The sequence below is a fragment of the Nerophis lumbriciformis genome, linkage group LG23, assembly GCF_033978685.3.
Source record: "Nerophis lumbriciformis linkage group LG23, RoL_Nlum_v2.1, whole genome shotgun sequence".
Taxonomy (NCBI): Eukaryota; Metazoa; Chordata; class Actinopteri; order Syngnathiformes; family Syngnathidae; genus Nerophis; species Nerophis lumbriciformis.
In genome coordinates, this window is record NC_084570.2 from 14,723,854 (window position 1) to 14,749,360 (window position 25,507).

The 25,507-nt window shown below is 39.4% G+C and overlaps 1 protein-coding gene across 2 annotated transcripts in view; it reads right to left on the minus strand.

Annotated features, from left to right (window-relative positions):
* Positions 1-4,286: 4,286 nt before the first annotated feature.
* The window catches only part of LOC133622366 (FERM and PDZ domain-containing protein 4-like), a 110,118-nt gene continuing 88,897 nt past the window's right edge, over positions 4,287-25,507 (minus strand). For both annotated transcript variants that reach the window (XM_061985014.1, XM_061985013.1), the window contains exons 11-16: positions 22,178-22,304; positions 19,257-19,346; positions 12,306-12,488; positions 12,072-12,210; positions 9,935-10,918; positions 4,287-8,744 (exon numbers count right to left, since the gene is read on the minus strand). In XM_061985014.1, the coding sequence (XP_061840998.1) occupies positions 5,584-8,744; positions 9,935-10,918; positions 12,072-12,210; positions 12,306-12,488; positions 19,257-19,346; positions 22,178-22,304 (4,684 nt within the window). In that variant the 3' untranslated portion in view covers positions 4,287-5,583. The remainder of the gene's footprint in view (positions 8,745-9,934; positions 10,919-12,071; positions 12,211-12,305; positions 12,489-19,256; positions 19,347-22,177; positions 22,305-25,507) is intronic.

The window sequence follows — 25,507 nt, forward strand, 5'->3', positions numbered from 1 at the left end:
TAATTTTGGATCGGGGGCCACATGGAGAAAAATCTACTTCCAAGCGGACTGGTAAAACAACGGCACGATAACTTAAAAATAAAGACAACTTCAGATTGTTTTCTTTGTTTAAAAATAGAACAAGCCCAAATGTACAAACCATAATGTTGATTTTTTTTTACACTTACATTTTGCGGTTAATAATTTATTTGTCGTTATTTATATTTTCCGAATAAATTATGTGATAATGTTCATCAGTCAACTCATTGGTGTTAATTATAAACAAATTACATCAAAATCTAATTACAGTATGTTATTTATATAGTTTGATAATTTTTCTTGACTGATGTATTAACACCATGTGGTTTATTTTGTACATATGTAGCATCATCTACAAAGATACAACAAACTGCTATTGGGACATCCAGTGGACACATTTAGAACAGCTGTTTCTTTCATTCAAAAATTTCAGGTACATTTTTATGTTTAGCAAACTCATCCCGCGGGCCGGATAAAACCTGTCCATGGGCCTGATCCAGCCCTCGTGCCATACATTTGACACCACTGATATAAATAGTCATGAAAATAAAGAAAACGCATTGAATGAGAAGGTGCGTCCAAACTTTTGGCCTGTAATGTATATTTGTCTACATGCCTACAGTCTGTTAATATATACAATGTGAGCTTCTGTCACCTTTATCGTAAATTTTAAAGCCAAAATATCTCAATATTCTTCACGTACCGTTTATTAACCAGTATAATTCTTCTCTCTACTCTGTTTCTGCTTGTCTGCGCTCTTTGTGTGCGCGCAGACACATTCAAAATGCGCCTCAGCAACCTAATATACCGTACAACCCTAGTCCTACCGAAACAACAATCATTGTTATCATTCATCATACTTCGGTAGATGAACAAACGAAGAACTACGCGGAGAAGAAACCGTCTCTTGTGAATTGCTTGAAGGTATGTCACGCTAATGTTTTCGCGTTTTCTAGCATTTGGTCAGTATTTTAGCTTAACGGTAGGTAGCTTGGCCAGCTGGCTGGCATTCCAACTCACCGTTTTACACTACTAATAGCTTTTTTCGAGGAAGCAGCAAAATTCGACAAAGAACCAATGTTTTGAAATGAGCTGTTTGTCAAAAAAAAAAACACTACCAGTTGCCATTTCTGTTTAAACAACGGTGATGAAAATTAAAATGTAGTCTACCTTTATTTGCATCAGTGTGAACTTCCTCACGCTGTAAGTGTCTACATGCGCACTGGTCAGAAGACAGAATGAAGAAAATAGAATAGAATACAATTACTTACATGCAGTGTAGCTTTTACATTGTTGGGTAGCTTTTTTCGACAAGGCAGCTCGTTTTGACAGAACACCGGATCTTTTGGAACGGTTCTTTTCAAACAGCAAACCCCGTTTCCATATGAGTTGGGAAATTGTGTTAGATGTAAATATAAACGGAATGCAATGATTTGCAAATCATTTTCAACCCATATTCAGTTGAATATGCTACAAAGACAACATATTTGATGTTCAAACTGATAAACTTTTTTTTTTTGCAAATTATCATTAACTTTAGAATTTAATGCCAGCAACATGTGACAAAAAAGTTGGGAAAGGTGGCAATAAATACTGATAAAGTTGAAGAATGCTCATCAAACACTTATTTGGAACACCCCACAGGTGAACAGGCAAATTGGGAACAGGTGGGTGCCATGATTGGGTATAAAAGTAGATTCCATGAAATGCTCAGTCATTCACAAACAAGGATGGGGCGAGGGTCACCACTTTGTCAACAAATGCGTGAGCAAATTGTTGAACAGTTTAAGAAAAACCTTTCTCAACCAGCTATTGCAAGGAATTTAGGGATTTCACCATCCACGGTCCGTAATATCATCAAAGGGTTCAGAGAATCTGGAGAAATCACTGCACGTAAGCAGCTAAGCCTGTGACCTCCGATCCCTCAGGCTGTACTGCATCAACAAGCGACATCAGTGTGTAAAGGATATCACCACATGGGCTCAGGAACACTTCAGAAACCCACTGTCAGTAACTACAGTTGGTCGCTACATCTGTAAGTGCAAGCTAAAACTCTCCTATGCAAGGCGAAAACCGTTTATCAATAACACCCAGAAACGCCGTCGGCTTCGCTGGGCCTGAGCTCATCTAAGATGGACTGATACAAAGTGTAAAAGTGTTCTGTGGTCTGACGAGTCCACATTTCAATTAGTTTTTGGAAACTGGGGACGTCGTGTCCTCCGGACCAAAGAGGAAAGAACCATCCAGACGGCGTGGCGCAGTGGAAGAGTGGCCGTGCGCGACCCGAGGGTCGCTGGTTCAATCCCCACCTAGTACCAACCTCGTCATGTCCGTTGTGTCCTGAGCAAGACACTTCACCCTTGCTCCTGATGGGTGCTGGTTAGCGCTTTGCATGGCAGCTCCCTCCATCAGTGTGTGAATGTGTGTGAATGGGTAAATGTGGAAGTAGTGTCAAAGCGCTTTGAGTACCTTGAAGGTAGAAAAGCGCTATACAAGTACAACCCATTTATCATTTATTGTTATAGGCGCAAAGTTGAAAAGCCACCATGTGTGATGGTATGGGGGTGTATTAGTGCCCAAGACATGGGTAATTTACACATCTGTGAAGGAGCCATTAATGCTGAAAGGTACATACAGGTTTTGGAGCAACATATGTTGCCATCCAAGCAACGTTGCCATGGACGCCCCTGCTTATTTCAGCAAGACAATGCCAAGCCATGTGTTACATCAACGTGGCTTCATAGTAAAAGAGTGCGGGTACTAGACTGGCCTGCCTGTAGTCCAGACCTATCTCCCAGTGAAAATGTGTGGCGCATTATGAAGCCTAAAATACCACAACGGAGACCCCCGGACTGTTGAACAACTTCAGTTGTACATCAAGCAAGAATGGGAAAGAATTCCACCTGAGAAGCTTAAAAAATGTGTCTCCTCAGTTCCCAAACGTTTACTGAGTGTTGTTAAAACGAAAGGCCATGTAACACAGTGGTGAACATGCCCTTTCCCAACTACTTTGGCACGTGTTCCACCCATGAAATTCTAAGTTAATTATTATTTGCAAAAAAAAAAATAAAGTTTATGAGTTTGAACATCAAATATGTTGTCTTTGTAGTGCATTCAATTGAATATGGCTTGAAAAGGATTTGCAAATCATTGTATTCCGTTTTTATTTACATGTAACACAATTTCCCAACTCATATGGAAACGGGGTTTGTAGTTATAAAATAAGATTTGAGTAGGAATGATTCAAAGTTACACACGCCACCAAAATATTCTTCATTGATGGGAATTATTCTGAAACATTCATTATAAATCAATATTGTTGTCATTGTAAACACTCCATAAGGTGGTCCCATCCTCCATCCCATATGTATGCATTGACAATGTTGACAATTCACTATGTTGCATTTTCCCGTACCTAAAAAAAACTTGGATCACCAAAAAAAAAAAATGGAATAAAAAATAAATAGATACATACAAATTTGAAAAAAAGAAGAGAAAAAAAGAGCCGTTCAAAAGAAATTGACTCGTTCCCGTAGGTCATATCTCTATCACCAACAACACAACTTCAAGCAAAAAGCTAAGGCATAACAAATTGATGGAACAAGACACATATTTAAAATATTTCGTTTTAATAGGATTGTGCATTTTTTTCTTTTTTCTTTTTTAAAAAAAGTATCCTGTCATAAGACATCACTGCATTTAGATACATAGTGTTTAGTTACAAACGTTTAAGCACGGAGGTGATCCCAAAACAGATAATACACAAAAAGGTAAAAATAATTTGAATACAACTAATACAGTCTTAAATGGAAAATATTCCATCACAAATTAAAATTCATTATAAATAGTAGTGATGAGAGTAGTACACAATAATTTTTTCTCCAAGAGCTTATTACGGTATATAATACTTATTATTATATAAAGAAATCAAGAGGTGAAATGTAAAGCACTGTTAAATATGGTGCAATTGTAGTAGATTGCATGATCATTACATTCCAACACAACAGGGACCGTTCATGTTGACAAACACAACCTTGAATTTAGTACAGTTAGAATTATTTCTGAGTTTCACAATTGTATGCATCAGTAGCAAAACTGCACTTGGAAGTGAAAGATAAATGCATGGCATGTATACTTGTAACTGCAAATAAATACAACTGTATCTATGTACAATATATATACATATATATATATATATATATATATATATATATATATATATATATATATATATATTTATATATATATAATTTTAAAACTAAGTTACATAATGCACAGGTAAAGGGATTTCTACTTAGTACATATTATATTACATCTGTATGGCTCGGGAAATATACATCAAAATATTAAGAAAAAGCAAGTTAAGTGAGGATTGCTTTTCAACATATTTTAAGTTGGAGTTATAGGCAAACTGAACTTTTTGGAGAATGTTGCCCATCATCCACAATCCCAATGTGAGACAAGAACAAACACGTATTTCCCTATTTTGTCCATTCTACATAGAAAAAAAGTACTAGTAAGAGGCGGTTAATAATGCAGGTAATGGGGATACAACCTATTCCACCTGAAAAGCACTCTAAAAACCATCCAAAAACCTCTAACATGTTTGTTATACATGCTGTAAGTATGTATAGTATGTAATGCTATAACAGGAACATTCATGATTACATGTAATAATGAGAGCATTTTGATTATTTTAAGCATTATAATAACTTCTTTCTAGGGCGCATTGATTTCACGGGGCACATAGCGTTCATTGCTATGCGTTTTGTGAAATCAACAACAACAACAATGAAAAGAGCACTTCCTCTGTTTGCTCCCACTACTGGCAGACTTTGAGATGCCGCACTATTGCTAAATGTTTCAAATAAGAACATGAAACAGGGAGGCCGAATGATGGGATGTTTGTATCTTTCAGCATTATACTTTTGATCTCCTTGCTTTTCCAAGTTACATCTGTTTTTTTCGTGAATAATGATGTCTGGAGCACACAGTAGTTTGATATGTCCGGGAAGGCGACCCGCGTATAATCCTTGATATCACTCGACAAATCTTTTTTTGATAAAATATAGGGATCTATTCCATTGCATAGTTTGATTTTTTTTTTTTTGCTCAAATCTGCTTTTTGCAGAAAGATTTAAGCCTCTTTTGTACTTGTACTCTTGGCTTGGTTGACCACCACTGGTTTTCACTTCTGGGAAGAAATCACGTGACGGAACCCAAACAATTGGCCGATTGGATGAATCCCCATTGCCTGAATTGTCAGCCAGCTCGTACTGGCAGTTTTTCATTATTTCGATCTCACCAAAAAGAGAAAAACATATGTTCTTATCTCCCATAGGGGTTGTGGATGATAAACAAAATTCCAAAAAAGTGCAGTTCTCCTTTAAGTTTGTTATAATGGTAAGAAGTCTTACATACCTACTTTGATGTTAATCCTGCCCAGATCATGCATTAAAAAAACATACGACTTCTGCAGCAGCCTCGAGAGTTAGGAATGAGTTCAAGACAGACTTCTGCTGACTGCATAGGCCACACTAGACAGCAAACGTAGTATAGGAAACTCTACTTGCTAAGCAGCGTTTTAAGAGAACGCGTGAGGGCGTTAGCAATGGCGGACATGGTACTAGAATGTCTGACCAGCGCCTTGACGCTCTGCTCCCCTGGGGCTCCCACAGTTGCAGCCTCGGCCGCTTTAAGTAAACAGATATAGTTCATAACAACCTCATCTACCTTGGCAACAACCTCTCTTTGTTGGTGAGAGGCTGAGGCGCTGAGTCCCTTCACAAGACACATACAAGCTTCGCAGAGACAACACAGCACCTGGAAGCTGCAAGTCACAGCGAGCAACATCTCTTCAGGGCTGCTGTGCGCCTGTGCCATTCGCCTGCAGGCACGACCTAACTCTTTGGACTCCACTGAAAGGAGCTGCTTGGACTGAGACACTTCCTGCATTGGCATTTGGGCACCACGGTCGCAGCGTCCTATGCTGGACCTAACCAGCGCAATGAGCTCGCTGGTGTCGCGGCGGACGTCTGTGAAGCCAGAAGGGAAGCTATACATGCGGTCCTTGAGGGCGTTGACCCGCGACAGGCGGTCGCTAAAGCTCATGTTGTTGAGGACCTCACCATACAGCTGCTCTCCAGCTGCATCCACTGCTGAGCCACAGGGGAAGATCGCCAATGAAGCGGCACAGTCATTGCCCATGTTGCTCCCCCCACGGCTTTGTCTTGTTGTCTCCCACTCGTCATCGTCTTCTCCCTCACTTTTACGTTTGAAGAAACAGTAGCTAAAAGGTCCATTGCACCTCCAAGGACTAGTGTCCAGTTTTTGAGAGCCCTTAATTTGTTTATGATCTTTCTGCAAAGGAAATGCTACAGAAGCCCGTCTGCTACCTGAGGACCAGCATGTAGTGTGGGATGACACAGAGCCTTGTGAGTAACTCTTGGAGAGACGTTTCCTCGCGGGCCTCCTGTGGACTTTAGTGTCTCCTTGCTGGGGCACAGATGGTGACAAGGGCTGTTGGCTCTGGCTTCGGCCGGAATTTTCAAACAGGACTTCAACACTACTGGAACTATTGGTAATATTGCTGGAGCTGCGTTTTAGTTCCCGGCCCCTTTGTGAGTAATTGCTGACGGGATCTGATTGTGGCGGGATCGGGCTGATGGCATGAATGTAGTTCTGGTTTGGGCGTGACATTGTCGAGTGGATGGCATTTTGTGGGTATCCAGAGTGGCTAGATGCAGTGTTGCCTTGTGCTGGGATTAAAACAGAAGGAAGTGGAGACTGGGGATGGTGTGGTGGAGAGGAAATTCCGCCCGTAGTCCCAGTGGATGCCTGCCTGGTGAAAGCGGAAGGACCCCTTCCTAACGAGAGGCTGTTGAGGTCTGCTCGCTGACCACTGAGACAGGAGGGTTGACGGAATGCTTGCCTTTCTCTTGGGTCTGATCTGAACCAGTCATCTGTGCCTCCACTTGGTTGGCTTCTTGAACGAGGTGGTGGTCTGCTAACGGTCCCTCCGCCCTCATCTTTCTTGTAGAGTGACAAAAAGTGCTCCGGGTCCATAGCGCTCCTCTCAAGCTCACTTTCTAGTCCAGAAAAGGAGCTTCTCCTCTCAGCATTTCCATGCCTCACATCTAACCTATCATTTGGGCCCTGAGTGTACATATCAGGGTTTCGTTTTAGTTTGGCAGGAAGAGTGGCAGAGTGGTACGGCTTTTGATCCCTATTTGTCAGTTGCAAGGCATTTGGATTTACCAGATTTGGGCGAACAAAAGGAGACGACATGGAGGATGGCATACACTGGCATCGAGCGATTGTGTTCCCTCGATTCTTAACCATTTCGACCAGCTGAGGGTTGCTTGTGATATAGCGACGAGTGTCCTTTTTTACACCTCCCCCCATTCCTGCACTGTGTAACTTTCCTCCTTGGTGCATTTGGCTTACTGTTAGGTAGTTGATCAATTGTCTGTATGCCTCACTGCCTTCTTTCTGGTTTGGGCCCTTCAAACACGGCTTTTTGCTCGTAATTGTCTCTTTGTGCTTTGAAGGCGTTGCTGACGAGGGACGGCCTGGATCAGCCCCCGTAGAAGGAGCATGAATATTGGGCAGCATTTTCCGAAGGAGGGCCGGGTCTGCGTGGGGGTGAACATCTTTTGCTTGGGGGCTCTGTCCAGGTTTAAGTTCTTCATAGTTTAGGACCCTGAGTAATGATGAAGAGGAGCTAGACAGTGGGTGCCTTTGCATCCGGTGGTGCTTGTACTCAATGGCGCCCGGACCAAGCGGTGAGTCTGTTGGGGTGGCGCAGACGCTGCTGTTTGCACTGCCTCCAGCATCCAGTGACGAGCACAGGGAGCCCTGAAGAGAACTTTGAGCTTCACCCTGTAAGTTTGAAATCCTTTTTGCAAGATGATACTCACACAACCGTGCAACACTCTGCTGTCTTGAAATAGGCTGATGGTCATTCTGTATGTCTGATCCTTGGTCAGAACCCCCCAATCTGGGTTTTTTAGTCGGAGACAACAATGATGCTACAACCAGATGTTCGTCTTCCTCAACACCTCTATTATCTGCAGAGCACCCTCCAAGAGTTGTCCCATCTAAAAGCCGATCAGATGTTGAGAAAGCGGGACGGGGAATTCTATGGCTGCTCGCATCATGGCCCTCAGCTTGGGAATTTTCCTCCAAAAGTAAATCGTGTCTTCTTTGGCTTTCTCCTCGATCACAAAATGAGGTACGCTGATTGAATTCAAGATGGAGGTTTCCACTACTTCCACCTCGGTAGCCTTCTCTTGTGCTAAAGGTGTTATACTTCCCGCTTGAGTCGGCAGACTTTTTGTGATGCTTGCCACCTGGCGTTGTGGAACTGGGACGCTGGAGAGTGGAGGAAAGGTTTGAGTGAGATCTTCCTTCCACGCTGGCTGGCCGTAATGACGTTGTGTTCAAATGTGGGCTACGTCTCGGAGGAACGGCGGGTGGTCGGAGATGCTGTGGACTACGGGATTTCTTCAGGGTTGTTCCTTCAGCACTGGGAGAAACCGGAAACTCTGTTTTCTCTTCCAGTAAAGGTTGGTACCCCTCCCTCGTGGCCACCAGGAGGCGCATGTGGCTCTCACTGAGTCGGTGAGTAGCAGCCAGCTCAGAAAGTTCGGTCATTTCTGAAGAGTTAGTCTCATTTCCGGAGTCAGATGAAGACCCCGGGCTAAGGCCTTGAGATGGGTAAACCCCTAGAAGAGAGAAATATTTTTAAAGGCATATACAAGAATGATTGAAGAAACAACATTCTTTGTGGAGAATGGGTTTGCGCAATATCGATAATTTACTTTATAAATGATATACATTTGGACAGATACTATCGTGATAATGCATGTTGATGACACATTTTAGCTGTGTATTTGACAACGACAAGTGAAAATAACGCGTTCTCAATGAAAGGTACAGTCCTCGCTAGCAAGCCTCCTTCAATGGTCTAAATCACTAAACCTCGCCTCAATGGGGGCAAATAAGCTACGGTTTTTACAAGTACCATTATCACTGGAGTACGAGGAATGGCTAAACATGCTACATATGTTGTAGGAGAATACAAGAAACCATGCTAACCGCTAAGCTAGTGCTCTTGAATGTAAACAGGGGTGAGCAGATCGACACAAATATCGACAGTAACAATACCAAGTTTAGTACCAATAAATGGTCAATGCGATTAATTTCAATGTTTTTTTACTATCACAATTTTTTGGGTCGTTTCTGTTATTGTTTACAAACTCAGGAACTAAGTCCTTGGACTCTGGAGGACTTTAAAGGGGTAAAACCAAAGGATTGGATTCAGAGCAAATAGTAGTTTTTACTTATGTTTAGTTATTTTGCTCTGTTGACTTTGTTTTGCTCAGAATATTGTTAATAATATCAGGGAATAAGGTAATAACTTAAATATGTAATCGATATTGTAACACTGTCATGCTGTGTTTTTGCCTAAATATACTTGTAATCATTCTTGTAAATTTAAAGTATCAGCATTGGTATTACCAATACTGCCCCTGCAACTACTGGATCTAAACTCAAATTTGTAGTATTGCCCAAAACTGATGTTAAGTATCCAAATGAGAGAGGGATACGTGCATATTACATTTTAAGAAGTGTAGATACAAACATGTTACAACAGAAAGTAACCAAACAACAGTAAATTAGCAAGTAGATTATGAACAGTTTATAGAAAATAATACAATGAAGCACTATGATACCGCATACGTCAACAGACAAATTAAAAGCCGTTTTGAAATCGCTCTATTACTTTTTATATGCCAAATACTGTATTATACTGTGATACAAATTGTTATCGCACGAAGCTGCAATATATATCGCAATGTAGATTTTAGACCATATCGCCCATTCTTAGTTGAGAGTTCAAATATCAACGGACCTGAATGGTTACTGCTGGTTTGCGGACGTGGTGGCGGAGGTCTCTGTTCAGAGACAGACAAAGCCTCAAGTGCCTGCAGAGTGTTCACAACTGTGTTCTCCAGCTGCCTCTTCCCCTCTCCTCCTCCCTCCGCCTGAGTCGGGACTGCATCAATTAATGAGACCGGAATATCGTCGTTATCTTGCAGGCTTAGTAGCCTGCCCTCGGGTACCGTGTCCTCGTCCGAACTGTCCCGAAAGCCCGGTGGAGGGGCGGCGATTGCGAGGTTAAGCGTCTGTAAAAGCGAGTCATCCTCATCGTCGTCGACGGCGTCATCGCCCTCAGGCGGTGGCAGGGCAGTAAGGTCAATGATGTCATCAGTAGAACCGGAGAAGCTGAGGAAGGTAGTTTTGCTCGCCGCCGTTGCCAATCCTCTTTCCGCTTCCCCCAATGGTGTTCCCCCAGTGGAGTCCTCTTCACAGGAAGCCTCGTCGTCATCTTCCGCATCGTCTGTCGTGTCACGGTAGAACAGATCTCTTAACAACGGCTCCTCGCCACCTTCCTCGGTTATTATGTTGCTGTAGACATGCGTCAGACCACTGAATTGAAAGGGCACTCTGTCCTGGACTCCAAAGTCTGTATTGTGCAAGTATGGTGAACTATGCCCAGGTTCTTCAGCGTCCTCCTGGAGTTGTTCATAGCCTAAATTCCTGGGCTTGTTCAAAGGTGGGTCACCTCCGAAAATAAACGACACTTTGGCACTACGAGGTGAGTCTTGGGGTTTGTGTCTGGTGGCGGGAGGTAGAGGAGGAGGCACTGGACTTTGTCGTGTCTCCGGGTTTCTGTCGGGGTTTCGAGAATGATGAAAGTAAGACGAGAGGCTGTTTTCTTTTGGCCCGTTATCCGGATATTGAGAGTCCCTGTAGAGCTCCGCCCGGCTGGTTGACAGCTCCTCGCTGTCCCCGAAGGATGTGCTGTATGGCCATTCCAGGATGCGATCCTGGCCTGCAGGGGAAAGTTTTCATTCATCGGGTTAATATTTAGTGCCTGTGGCTCACGACATAATAAATACAGTCGTGGTCAAAAGTTTACATACACTTGTAAAGAACATAATGTCATGGCTGTCTTGAGTTTCCAATAATTTCTACAACTCTTTTTTTTTTGTGATAGTGATTGGAGCACTAGTTGTTGGTCACAAAAAACATTCATGAAGTTTGGTTCTTTTATGAATTTATTATGGGTCAACTGAAAATGTGACCAAATCTGCTGGGTCAAAAGTATACATACAGCAATGTTAATATATGGTTACATGTCCCTTGGAAAGTTTCACTGCAATAAGGGGCTTTTGGTAGCCATCCACAAGCTTCTGGCAAGCTTCTGGTTGAAATGCTGACAACTCCTCTTGACAAAATTGGTGCAGTTCAGCTAAATTTGTTGGTTTTCTGACATGAACTTGTTTCTTCAGCATTGTCCACACGTCAGGACTTTGGGAAGGCCATTCTAAAACCTTTATTCTAGCCTGATTTAGCCATTCCTTTACCACTTTTGACGTGTGTTTGGGGTCATTGTAGTGTTGGAACACCCAACTGTGCCCAAGACCCAACCTCCGGGCTGATGATTTTAGTTTGTCCTGAAGAATTTGGAGGTAATCCTCCTTTTTAAATGTCCCATTTACTCTCTGTAAAGCACCAGTTCCATTGGCAGCAAAACAAGCCCAGAGCATAATAATAACACCACCATGCTTGACGGTAGGAAGGGTGTTCCCGGGATTAAAGGCCTCACCTTTTCTCCTCCAAACATATTGCTGGATAACAGCTCATTATTTGTTTCATCTGACCACAGAACTTTCCTCCAGAAGGTTAGGGTTGGGGTTGGGGTTAGGGTTAGGATAAACTCTTAGTTAATGGCTTACTGGTTGTATAATAAGGCCATGCAGAATAAGGCATTAATAAGTACTTAATAATGATTAATTAACAGCCAATATGTTACTAATTTGCATGTTAATAAGCAACTAATTAATGGTTCAAATGTTCCCCATACTAAAGTGTTACCAAATGTATTACCACATAAACACACAAAAAATTACAGGCAGACTGTGAATAAAAAAAGAGAGGTTTTGCAATAAAATAAAAAAAATAAAAAAATAAAAAAGACTTACTGTTGTCATCGCCCATTGGGCTGTTGTAGTGGGCCATATTGAAAATAGATCTCCTTGAGTCCACTAGGAGGCGATAGTAGCCTGCGGTAAGGCAGGCCAGGTTCATTGCATCGTTTGACTCCATGATGAGTGTGATGGGCTTTTAGGGGACAGAATTAAGAGAAAAGTGATTTTAAATTTTTTTTTTATTAATAATAATAAGAAAAAGTACTTTTAAGGCAAGACGCTGCTCACCCGGACATCCAGAACATGCAGCTCCAGCCGTACATTGTTTTCATCCTCGGTGAGGATCTCGATCCGGTTCACGTGGCTGAAGTCAGCCAACAGAGCCACCAGGTTGGTCCTGGTATTGATCACGTGACTGATGCCGTAACGAGGGCCCACTAACAACGTCACGTCGGTCTGCTTCTCGCCTTGCTGCGCAAAACAGGAGTCGATTCAAGTCAGTTTCGAATGTGTTACCCTCAGTTAAGCCTAGGGTTGACCCGATACCAAACATTGGTACCGGCACCGGTACCAAAATATATTTTGATACTTTTCGGTACTTTTTGGTACTTTTTGGTATTTTTCTAAATAAAGGGGACCACAAAAAATTGCATTATTGGCTTTATTTTAACAAAATATCTTACGGTACATTAAACATATGTTTAATGTTTAATGTTTAAATGTTTAAATAAAATAGCAAACATACTAGACAACTTGTCTTTTTTAGTAAGTAAACAAACAAAGGCTCCTAATTTAGTCTGCTGACATATGCAGTAACATATTGTGTCATTTATCATTCTATAATTTTGTCAACATTATTAAGGACGAGTGGTAGAAAATTGATTATTAATCTACTTGTTCATGTACTGTTAATATCTGCTTACTTTCTTTTTTAACATGTTTAAAATGAAATACGTTTTTTATTTTTTTATGAAATACGTTTATTTTGGTCATATAATCAACCATTTTGTGTGATCAATTTAACAGCGCAGATTATACATATTAACAATCATACACATACACACACAAAAAGAAAAAGAATGACCGAAAAAGGATTGATTATATTTGCCTATCCTCAGTGTTGGGACTAACGCGTTACAAAGTATATATTTATATTCAGTAACTCCGTTACCGTTACTACATGATGCGTTACTGCGTTATTTTGCGTTATTTTTTATGTAGTATCGGCTAGAAACTGAGAAGATCTGAGTGTTGCAGCGCTGCTGAAGAGGCGACAAAAAAGAGGCGCGCCGCGCGCTGTCTGTGTGTACGTGTGTGTGTGTGTGTGTGTGTGGGAGGGGGCGTGTCTGTGTCTACTATCAAGACGTCATGGCGAACCCCGAAGCCGAGTTTCTTAAAATGGAGATATTTTCAGTACGTTTCTTTTATCGACCACAAAGAAAAGAACATTTTAGTTGAATGTAAGTTTCAAATATGCTGAAACAGCGACAAAAACAACATGCTTCAACGAAGCTAGTAAAGAGACACACACTTCACCTCCACGTCCAACAGCGGCTGGATTTTAATGAGGCACTGCACACTGAAGGTACACACACTCTGTCAATTCTCTTATATACTCTTTCATTTTAAACTTTTAGAGTGTTTGATTATCACATCACTCTAAATGTTTAGACTATAAAGTTCACAAACCTAAAGAGGGATACTAGTGGGCCAGGCTAATATTTCCTTTTCTCTAAACTAAGTGGGGAAATGTGTAGAGTGTTCTGGGCTTCAGACATGATTTTATTTCAGAATTCCTTGAGAAAACGCCTGGTTAGGCTTTATGTATGTAGTGTGTGCCTTTCTTGTTTTACAGCTATGTTGTTATTATGCTGTTTGTTACTTATGTATGTTAAGTTGCAGCTATTTAAAATAGTTTTGTCAATTTGTTCTGGTCTGAAACAAATTGGCCCTTTAAAACATATCTTTGTCTTTGTGTGTTGTATGTAGAGCACATTGCTTAGCAGAGTTCAGTGATGCAAATGCATGTCAACTTGATCAACAGATTGTATTAAGGCTGAAATGACGCGTCGACGTAGTCGACGTCATCGGTTACGTAAATACGTCGACGCGGTTTTTATGCTTCGACGCGTCGCATATTTACGTCACACTGCCGTCATGGCGGAGCGCAAAGCAGATGATGCGAGCGGTGCGAGCGAGGGGAAAAAAGCACGCCAAAAGTCGTCAAAAGTGTGGGAGTATTTCAATAAACGGCCTAATAATGTTGTAGCGGTGAACAGCTGTCTCGTCAGCTGACGCGCGAGCTCGCAACCGTGGCTGTTTAGCAACCAGCCAAACCCCACTTAATAAAATTATATTTTATCTTAGAGCACATCTGCATCCCTATTCACCTAGGCAACCCCAGGAAATGTATATAATTCGGCATTATTTCGGCCAGTCGGTTTATAAAATCAGAGCCGATCAGTTTACGTTCACGCGCAGGTATAATCATCTGCTGGTGCGCGAGGCCAGTAATTAGACAGCTTTGTCAAATCAAGGAGTACAAAAGACGCCAGCGCAGAGTGGAAAAAGGTTTAGTTCATTACAGATAACCCAGAGTTGTGCCAAAAGTATGTAAGATTTAATATTTCTCTTCGTGGGTGTGGCGCACCTGTTGCGCTGGTGAGATGGGGGTGGGGGGGGGAATAGTGTTGATATTCTTTGCTTAGTTTGATAAATGTTGGAGCAGTTTGCTTCATCAGGAGGGTGAAGTCGCTCAATTTAAAGTGTTGGATTTATCTGTGTTGGATCATTGGCTGCTGGTGAGGGTATAGAAAAAGGGGCATTTTTCTACCAGTAGACAGCGTTTAAGATTGAGTGTTTCACTGCTAAATTAATAATATATTTATATTGAATATGGATTTTAAATATGTATCTAAATAGGTGGTTAATTGGTTAGGTATTTATGTATTTGCATATTGGGTTTTCTGTTGCATTTATCTATTGTGTTTCTGGGTTTAAATGTATTTTATATGTATCTTGGTGCATTTATGTTGAGACAATTTATTTAAAATCTGTTTTAACTTAAAGGGAAAAGATGTGTCCATTTTCTTGCACTTGTTTAATGGTTAAGAGTTTGATAGCCTAATTAATAGTTGTAAATTATGGGATTGATAATTGATTGATTTTTTTACAGCATGTTAATCTTGTGGTGTTTTGTCCTTAAAGGTTTTTCACCTACTAAAGAAGCTAAAGGCTACTAAAGACAGCTAATGACAGCTAAAGAAACTAAAGTCTACTAACACTGCTAAAGACTGCTAAAAAGACTAAAGAAGAAAAAATAAGCTGTTTCTTCGTTGGAAAAACTGTTGCAAACTAAAGGAAAATAAAAGGAAAAAGTAACTACGGTCTGGTCTTTTGAGTGAAATCCAGAAGCCACATTCAGCATTGGTACATCCCTTCAAGTGTGGGATAAGCACAGCAAAAAAAGCAAAACACTTGACAGTTGTTGTATGCACACTGTGTCGAGCGGAAATGGCCTATCATAGCAGCACAACGGCTATGAATGAACATTTGAAAAGAAAACACCCGACAGCGTTCTTGCCATCACCATCAACTAGTCAATCGTCCGCGTGAGTATACGTTGTCATCATTACACAAAATCATGAATGTGTCATTTGTATCTGCGTTGTAAATTCATAAACTAAAACACTGTTTCGCTCTGAGAGGCGCGTTTGGCAAGCCTGTTCAGTGTTTACAAATACGCGCTCCTCTTTAACGCTAACGTTAATTAGTTGTGCAAATACCTTTTACAACATTAACAATTACATATACCATGTACAAACGAACAATTAACTTTCACTTTAATCATAATATCATTGTTGTGTTATTAAGCAAAATAAGCAATACTTTTACTTTTGTTGAAATGTTTACACTGTTACAGAATATTTCGTTTTGCACTTTTTTGTATTGGATGTTTATCTTTATTTTTGCACATTTTAAAGCAAAATAAGCAATACTTTTACTTTAGAAATGCTTATACTATTGCAGAATATTAAGATTTGCACTGGATGTTTACTTTTATATTTGCACATTAAAAAGCAAATAAGCTACTTTTAATTTGGTTAAATGTTAAAAGTTTTAAATGTTTACATTGTTACAGAATATTTTGTCATGTTGTTGTCAATGTTGACTGAGTGGCCATACTTTTTTTTTTGTAAATAAAAGTCATTCCTTTTGAAAAAACTGGCCAACATTTATTTTTTCATCTTCATTTTAAATAAAAAAAGAATCGGTAAAAGGAAAAATAATCTATAGATTAATCGAAAAAAATAATCTATAGATTAACCGATTAATCGAAAAAAATAATCTATAGATTAATCGATAGAAAAATAATCGTTAGCTGCAGCCTTAGATTGTATTATTCTCCAGTGCAATAACAGTACTAAAATGAAGGCTAAAAGGGCATTAAATGGGGCCTTAAAATTAAAAAAAAAAAATATATAAGTAACTAAATAGTTACTTTTCACAGTAACGCATTACTTTTTGGTTTAAGTAACTGAGTTAGTAACTGAGTTACTTTTGAAATAAAGTAACTAGTAACTGTAAGTAGTTACTGGTTTTCAGTAACTAACCCAACACTGCCTATCCTATACATTCACTGAAAATTAGATTGCCTGGAAGATCAACATTCAAAAAATCAATGGGATGAATCATGAAAGTAATCGTTGCTATATCGTATAATTTTTCATTATTTCACCTTTCAAGGCTTTCTTATACCTTAACAAAAGACTACATGTTTTCAACTCATCACCGAGCTTGTTCCACCATTTAACTCCTAAAACTGAAATACATATGTATTTTATATTCGTTCTTACGTTACATATTTCAAAAATCAATATCCCCCGTAAATTATAGTTTTCTCCTCTTAATTTGAACAACCTAATAATACAAGCTGCAAGGCTGTTGTTCTTTACTCGAAACACAATTTTCATTGTTTTTAAAAACACAATATCGGAAAATGTTAACACATTAGAACTTATAAATAATGGATTGGTATGTTCATAGTAGCACAACTTGTGTATTATTCTAATTATCATTTTTTGAAGTTTAATTATTGGGTCTATGTTTGTTCTATAAACATTTCCCCAAACTTCAACACAATATGTTACATATGGAAAAAGAAAATAATAATATAACATATGCAGACATTTCTTATTCAGCATGTGTCTTACTTTATAAAGAATAGCAATGGATTTGGATATGTTTCCCTTTATATATTCAATCTGCGGTTTCCAACATAATTTATGATCAATTATTATTCCCAAGAATTTAGTTTCATATACTGTACTCTATCAATTTCCACTTGATTTTGGTTTAATTTTGCTTCACAATTTGTCCTTGCACCACTCAACACTATACACTTAGTTTTCTTATCATTTAATGATAACTTATTAATATCAAACCATTTTTTTAGCTGAAGCAACTCAACCTCTATTATCCTCAACACTTCCTTCAAGTCTTCTCCTGAACAAAATACATTTGTATCATCTGCAAACATAATACATTTCACTGTATTAGATACTGAACAAATATCATTTAAATAAAGTATGAATAACTTAGGTCCCAATTCCAAGCCTTGTGGAACCCCACAAGTTACTCTTCTTGGCTGTGATTTAGTCTTAATAATTTCCACATATTGAGATCTATTACTTAAATAACTACTTAACCACTGTGAAACACCTCTTATGCCTGTTCTATCTACACTTCTGTTAAAATGTAGTAATCACTCTTTCTTCTGTTGTTTGGATGCTTTAAATTAGTTTTGGATGATACCACACATTTGGGTATCAATCCGATACCAAGTAGTTTTAGGATCATATTCAAAGTCCTCATGTGTCCAGGGACATATTTCCTGAGTTTATAAACTATTTTTAAAAAACGAAAGGAGATTTTGTGGTGCTAAAAAAAATCGATGTAATCATAGTAAAATCGACTAGATACACTACTGTACTTGGTATCATTACAGTGGATGTTAGGTGTAGATCCACCCATGGTGTTTGTTTACATTTTGGCGCCGTTGAGCTACGGTGTGTAGTGAAGCATGTTTAGCTATTCCTCGTCCTGCAGGGATGATACTTGTAAGAAACGTACTTTATTTGTCGCCATGGAGACAAGGATTAGTGATTTAGAAGTACGTTAGCTCCTAGTTAGCGAGCCATGTCTTAAAGCACCTCTTCCTGAGGGCGTTTCAGTGTTATAACTTCACCTTTATCGTTAGTTTTTAAGCCAAAATGCATTTGTTCTCCCTTTTCTGTCTACACACTGTGTCTACTTGTAAGTACTCCTTGATTGTGCGCTGCCGAACATGCTCCTCGACTCATAAACCAGCAATGAATGCCATGACGTGACGACGACGGGGGTGACCCGATACTTTTTAGAAGCGGTACATTACCGAATATGATTCATTAGTATCGTGGTACTATACCAGGGGTCGGCAACCCAAAATGTTGAAAGAGCCTTATTGGACCAAAAATACAACAACAAATCTGTCTGGAGCCGCAAAAAATTAAAAGCCATATTACATACAGATAGTGTGTCATGAGATATAAATTGAATTAATATGACTTAAAGGAAATTAAATGAGCTCAAATATAGCTACAAATGAGGCATAATTATGCAATATGTACATATAGCTAGCCTAAATAGCATGTTAGCATCGATTAGCTCGCAGTCATGCAGTGACCAAATATGTCTGATTAGCACTCCACACAAGTCAGTAACATCAACAAAACTCACCTTTGTGGATTCATACACAACGTTAAAAGTTTGGTGGACAACATGAGACAGAGAAATAAGTGGCATAAAACACGTCCTAGAAAGTCGCAGAAAGATATACATGTAAACAAACTAAGGTGAGTTCAAGGACTGCCAAAATTAGTAGGACAAAACGGCGCTCGCCAAATACTCGAATCAGTGAAGCATGTTTAATATAAACAGTGGGCTTTATAACAATTAGGGAGGTTTGTGTCATGTCTGTCCTCCTACAGAAACCATATTAAAACAAAAAATCTATTTTTTTCCCCTCAACTTTTTCCATTTTTCATACATTTTTGAAAAAGCTCCAGAGAGCCACTAGGGCGGCGCTAAAGAGCCGCATGCGGCTCTAGAGCCGCGGGTTGCCGACACCTGTACTATACTAATACCGGTATAGCGTACAACCCTAGTTAAGCCTAACAAAATTTCAAAAGACAGCCTTACCAGAAGTATTGATTGAAACTCTCTCCCTCCGTAAAGTTGGAGCTCACTGAGGTACCTCAGGTAATGCACCTTGGCCTGCAAAGCAGTCAGCTGCAAAGAGAAGACATATTTGTGTCCTCGTCAAAGACAACACAAACTGTATTAGGCATGTAGCTGTATTTTTCTCCTCATATAATCATGCACAATTCTCTCATTTTCCAATTAAGTGCTTGCACAGACGAGCAGTCAGCCCATGGACATAATCCATCAATGACATCATCACCACACTGTGAACATTTTACCAACTGCACTGCAATAACTGAAATCTAAGTAAGATTAGATATCTCAAATAAGGGTGATATTTGCTTATTTTCTGTCTAATAAGATAATTATTCTCACGAGGCAGATTTTATGTTAGAGTGTTTTACTTGTTTTAAGGGTTTGGTCCTGAATGATCTCAGTAAGATATTACAGTTTGTTGCTGAGATTTGATGACCTATATTGAGCAAAACATGATTGAAACTAGAATATCAACTGTTGCAAAGCTGTGTCAACACTCACAAGAATACAACTGCGTTGTTAAAGTAATAGTTTCTTATTTCAAGCATGAAAAAAAAAATCACGATTTTTACACAATTGTGTTACATAATTAAAACAGATGACAGCCAAATGGACTTTGCTGTTTTATTTTCAATGAAACAATAAAAAATACGTACTCATATAGTATTACAGTTGGCACAGTACAGTAAACTGACAGTTAATATTTAAACATTTAACATTTGACATTTGAAACTGAAATAGTTCATGCACATTCAGATAAATTCCTCAAAATTACAAAAAAATTATAAAAAAATGTTGGCCGGGGGGGCCGGCTGTATATATGCGCACTAATTGGCTGAAAGAGCACGCACTCGGCGCGATGATGTCATGTTATCAATGGAAAAATGCATTTTTAGACAATATGATTTGCCTGAGCGGCTAGCAAACCCCGAGAGTAACAAGCGGTTGCCTTGTTGCCTTTCCATTAAGAACAATAAATTAGTATAAATTTGCTGGTTTCAAGAAATGTAATGCCGAGCGCATATCATTATGTCAAGATAATGGCACTAGCTTTTACTTAATTTAAGAATATTTTTCAACATATTGCGCAAAAAGGTCTCTTTTTTTCCTACCAAGAAAAGTACACTTGTTATTAGTGAGAATATACTTATTTTAAGGTATTTTTGGGTTAATTGAGATTAACTAATTTTACTTGTTTTGGAAAGTCTTGACAAGCCAAATGTTCTTGTTCTATTGGCAGATCATTTGGCTTAGTTCAAATAAAATGTCCCTAATTATTTTAATTATTTTTTCTTGTTTTTGAACACTGACTTTTTGCAGTGTGTTGCACAGAACAACACACGCGTTTGATGACAAAATGGTACAATACTAATTGTCTTAGGTCAGAGGTGTCAAAGTCGTTTTTACTGAGGGCCACATTGCAGTTACGTTTGGCCCCAGAGGGCCGCTTCTAACAGTAAATACTATTATTACACAATTTGTTATGCATTTTATTAGTAGATTTTTTTAAACTAAAATGTAAAAAAAAAGTGCAATAATTTCACCTCAAAATGTAGTGTATATTACTGTAAATGGAAAAACAGTACTGCTGTTTTTATGGTAAAAAAAAAAAAAAAAGGCAGCCAGAATTTTACTGGAAAATTGACATTAGTTTTTTTTTCTGTAAATAAAAAAACCTGCAATTTTACAGTAACATTTTGGCACCTGAGCTACCAGTTTGTTAGTTGTTTTTTTTGTTTTTTTTACTGCAAATCAACAACTGTAGATTTCTCCATGCATTACTGTAAATGTCAAAACAGCACCACAGTTTATTACAGTAAGAAAAGTACTGTTTTTTTCATTTAGAGAAAAATGCTGTAAAAACCACAGTAAATTTAGAGTAAACAGTTAGAGATGCTACCTTAGTAGAAGCATTTAAGTCCCATCTTAGAACTCATTTGTAAATGCTAGCCTTTAAATAGACCCCCCTTTTAGACCAGTTGATCTGCCGTCTCTTTTCTGCTCTGTCCCCCTCTCCTTCGTGGAGACGATTTCAGGTGACCACAGATGACGCGCTAGCTGTTCAAAGTCGGGACCCGGGGTGGACCACTCATCTATGCATCAGTTGGGGATCATCCACTCAAGATAATCTCCTGCTGGCCCCACTATGGACTGGACTCTCACACTATTAACTAGATGTATCAATAAATTACTGTAACTTTTCTTACTAAATGTAGTCTTTCTTTCTATTTTGGGAGAAAAAAAGTGTATGTATTCCATGCAATCTCAAATTATTTTATCTTAAATATTGTCTAATTATGCAAAAATATATTATCAAACATTCAAACTATTTTTTAAACATAAATAAATACTAATAATAATGATTTCAAAGCAAGTTATCCATCAAATTGTGCAATGTAAAAGTAGCAATAGATTTCATGGTAAAATTGTGAAATTTCAATAAATCAAAGATTATTTATATAGCCCTTAATGACAAGTGTCTCAAAGGGGTGCACAAAAGCAGACATCCTCGGCTGAGATCCCACATCAGGGCAAGAAAAAACTCAACCCAATGGGTTACAATTAAATAAACTTTTCAAATACAATATAATTTGAGAGTAATTAAAAAAAAAAAATATAGCACGGATTTATTTGTTATTTTTGCGTTGTTGCCAGTGCAGCAGCTTTTTAGCATGCAATGCCGTGAAAGCCAGCATTAGCATTCAAGGCGGAGCCTAACCAAGTGTCTTTGTTGGACATGGGTGAGAACCTTTGCAAGGGTGAGTGTGGCAGCAGGGCTATTTTTGGCGACGGCATGAGAACACAGGACAGTGAGTTTCTGTGCGTGTGTCAGAAGTTTGCTAACAAGGGCAGAGAGGGGGGGGGGGGAGTGAGGTTGTTACTTTTTTCCCGGGAGGCACAAGGTTCTGGTTGGTTTTGAGGATGTGCGTCAGTGCTTTTTTGATGTTTTTCTCCTTCGTGCTGGTCAACACCGCGGGTGGCAAGAACAGCGACAGGCCCCACTCCTTCCTGTTGAGGGGACAGAGATTTCAGCTAAAAGGTGCTTTGATCAAATTACAGTTGTACCGTATTTTCCGAACCATAGGGCCGATGAGCGGGTCTATTCAGGTCTATTTACATACAAAAGGCGCACCGGATTATAGGGTGCATTAAAGGGGCCGAATTATTATAATTTTTTTCTAAATTTAAAACACTTCTTTGTGGTCTACATAACAAGCAATGGTGGTTATTTGGTCAAAATGTTGCATAGGGCGGTCTTTTTTACGTGGCTCACCTTCGGCAGCGCCTTTTCTCCGTCATCTTTGTTGTAGCGGTGTAGCGTGCAAGGACGGGGGTGGAAGAAGTGTCAAAAGATGGAGCTAACTGTTTTAATGACATTCAGACTTTACTTATATCAATAACGGAGCAGCATCTCCTCATCCGTGGCTCACTACGGCAACATCAACGCCGGAAATGTGTCCCGTGAAAAACCGTCCGACCGGAACCCTCTAATAACTAAAGTTCCTTGGGTGAATAATGTAAACTCACTACACCGGTATGTTTTAGTACTTTCATGGCAAATTTACTGACAGATATAAGTAAGAACTTTACACTACTTTATATTAGAAATGGCAAGAAGAAGCTTATCGACTACGTTGTGGGTACGGACTACAATGGCGGACGCGCGCAAATTTTCAGGACATATGCAGATCCCAAATACAGAGCAGCAGGTACCAGAGGGTAATAAAAGTTGCTTTTGCATAATATTGCGAAACAAAACGCCAGATGATATGTCTTAACTTATACACACACCATAAGAATACTCTTATGTTGAAGCACAGTACAACCCATCAAGCAGTGCGGCTTCATAGCTTACCAAAGCCGCACTAAAACATTTTGATAGATTTTTGAGCGCCGTGTGTAATGTCCTGTATTTTCAATGGAACATATACAATTTTGGCGTTGTTTACTTGAGTCATATTGCAGTCTACATGTATCTCTTATGTGTGACTGCCATCTACTGGTCACATTTATCATTACACCATGCACCAAATAAAATAGCTTCTAGGTCGTGTTGCGTCACACCAGTCTTCCTCTCAGGGAATAAAAGTCACTGGTCAATCCCAAGTTATTTCGGATGACATATATGTTGAGTAAGAAGGACCATCAAGAAAGAATAGGAATATTATCAAATTTTACTAAAGCCTTAGGAGACCAGTCTTACAGTGCGTTAGGATGGTGGAAGCGGGGATCGAACCTGGAACCCTCAAGTTGCTGGCAAGGCCACTCTACCAACCGAGCTATACCGCCCCTGGGCGGGAGGGAGTTGTTTTCGTACTCAATAAGCTGTCTCTTCCCGTTTGATTTTTAGACCGCTTCTAGATGCTGCTATTAACGCACTGTAAGACTGGTCTCCTAAAGCTTTACTAAAACTTGATAATATTCCTATTCTGTCTTGATGGTCCTTCTTACTCAACATATATGTCATCCGAAAGAACTTGGGATTGACCAGTGACTTTTATTCGCTGAGAGGAAGTCTGGTCAGACACAACAGTACTCAGATAGTGCACGCGCTGTTTGCTGTTTAACAGCCATCTTAGCTTGGTTGACCACCACTGGTTTTCACTCCCTGGAAGAAATCACTTGTCGGAATACACATAAGAGACATTATCTGGCGTTTTCTTTCAACCTATTATGCAAAACCAACTTTTCTGACCGATTGGTTCCTGCTTTTGTGTATTTGAGGTCTGCATGAGTCCAGAAAATTTGCGCGAGTCCACCATTGTAGCACGCGCCATTGTCAATAAGCTCCTTCTTTTTCTCTATCCTTTTATTGTGGGGCATTCATCCTCCGCTGTTGACATTTCTAATATAAAGTAGTATACAGTTGTAATTTATATCTGTCAGTAGACTCGCTATGGAGCGCTAAAAACTACCGGTACAACAAAGATGACGGGGAGAGGAAGTGGAGAAACGTAAATAAGACCGCCCACAACACGCCGCATCCTGAAGAGACGTTCACAAAGTGGCTTGAAGATGGTCTGTAAAACATCATCTATGCAACATTTTGACCAAAGAACCACCCTTACATTTTATGTAGACCACAAGGAAGTGTTTTAAATCTAGAAGAAAAAAATATGATATGACTCTTTTAATGCACCCTAAAAGCCGATGCGCCCTATGGTCTGAAAAATACGCTAATAATTAATTATAGTTATGGAAAGAAACACCACCTTTTCTGTTGATCAATGAGAGACACTGAGAGATTATCATCACACTTCAACATCTCTATCTCTTTTCTAGGTCAGCATGGCAAATGAAATTCCAAGGGACAAGCGGTCACTAATCCTTGCCTGCATGGCGACAAATAAAATACGTTTCTTACAAGTATCATCCCGTAGCTCACCGGCATCAAAATGTAAACAAACGCCATTGGTGGATCTACACCTGACATCCACTGTAATGATACTAAGTACAGGCACGTATCTAGTCGATACTACTATGATTTTGTTTTTTTTAAATGTATATTATGTTTATAAACTCAGGAAATATGTCCCTGGACACATGAGGACTTTGAATACGACCAATGTATGATCTTGTAACTACTTGGTATCGGATTGATACCCAAATTTGTGGTATCAACCTAAACTAATGTAAAGTATCAAACAGCAGAAGAAAAAGTGATTATTACATTTTAACAGAAGTGAAGATAGAACATGTTAAAAGAGAAAGTAAGCAGATATTAACAGTAAATGAAAAGGTAGATTAATAATTCATTTTCTACCACTTGTCCTTAATAATGCTGACAAAATAATAGAATGGAAAATGACACAATATGTTACTGCATCTGCCAGCAGACTAATTAGGAGCCTTTGTTTGTTTACCTACTACTAAAAGACAAGTTGTCTTGTATGTTCACTATTTTATTTAAGGACTTTGGGACGGCGTGGCGCAGTGGAAGAATGGCCGTGCGCGACCCGAGGGTCCCTGGTTCAATCCCCACCTAGTACCAACCTCGTCATGTCCGTTGTGTCCTGAGCAAGACACTTCACCCTTGCTCCTGATGGGTGCTGGTTAGCGCCTTGCATGGCAGCTCCCTCCATCAGTGTGTGAATGTGTGTGTGAATGGGTAAATGTGGAAGTAGTGTCAAAGCGCTTTGAGTACCTTGAAGGTAGAAAAGCGCTATACAAGTACAACCCATTTATCATTTATTTATCATTTAACTGCAATA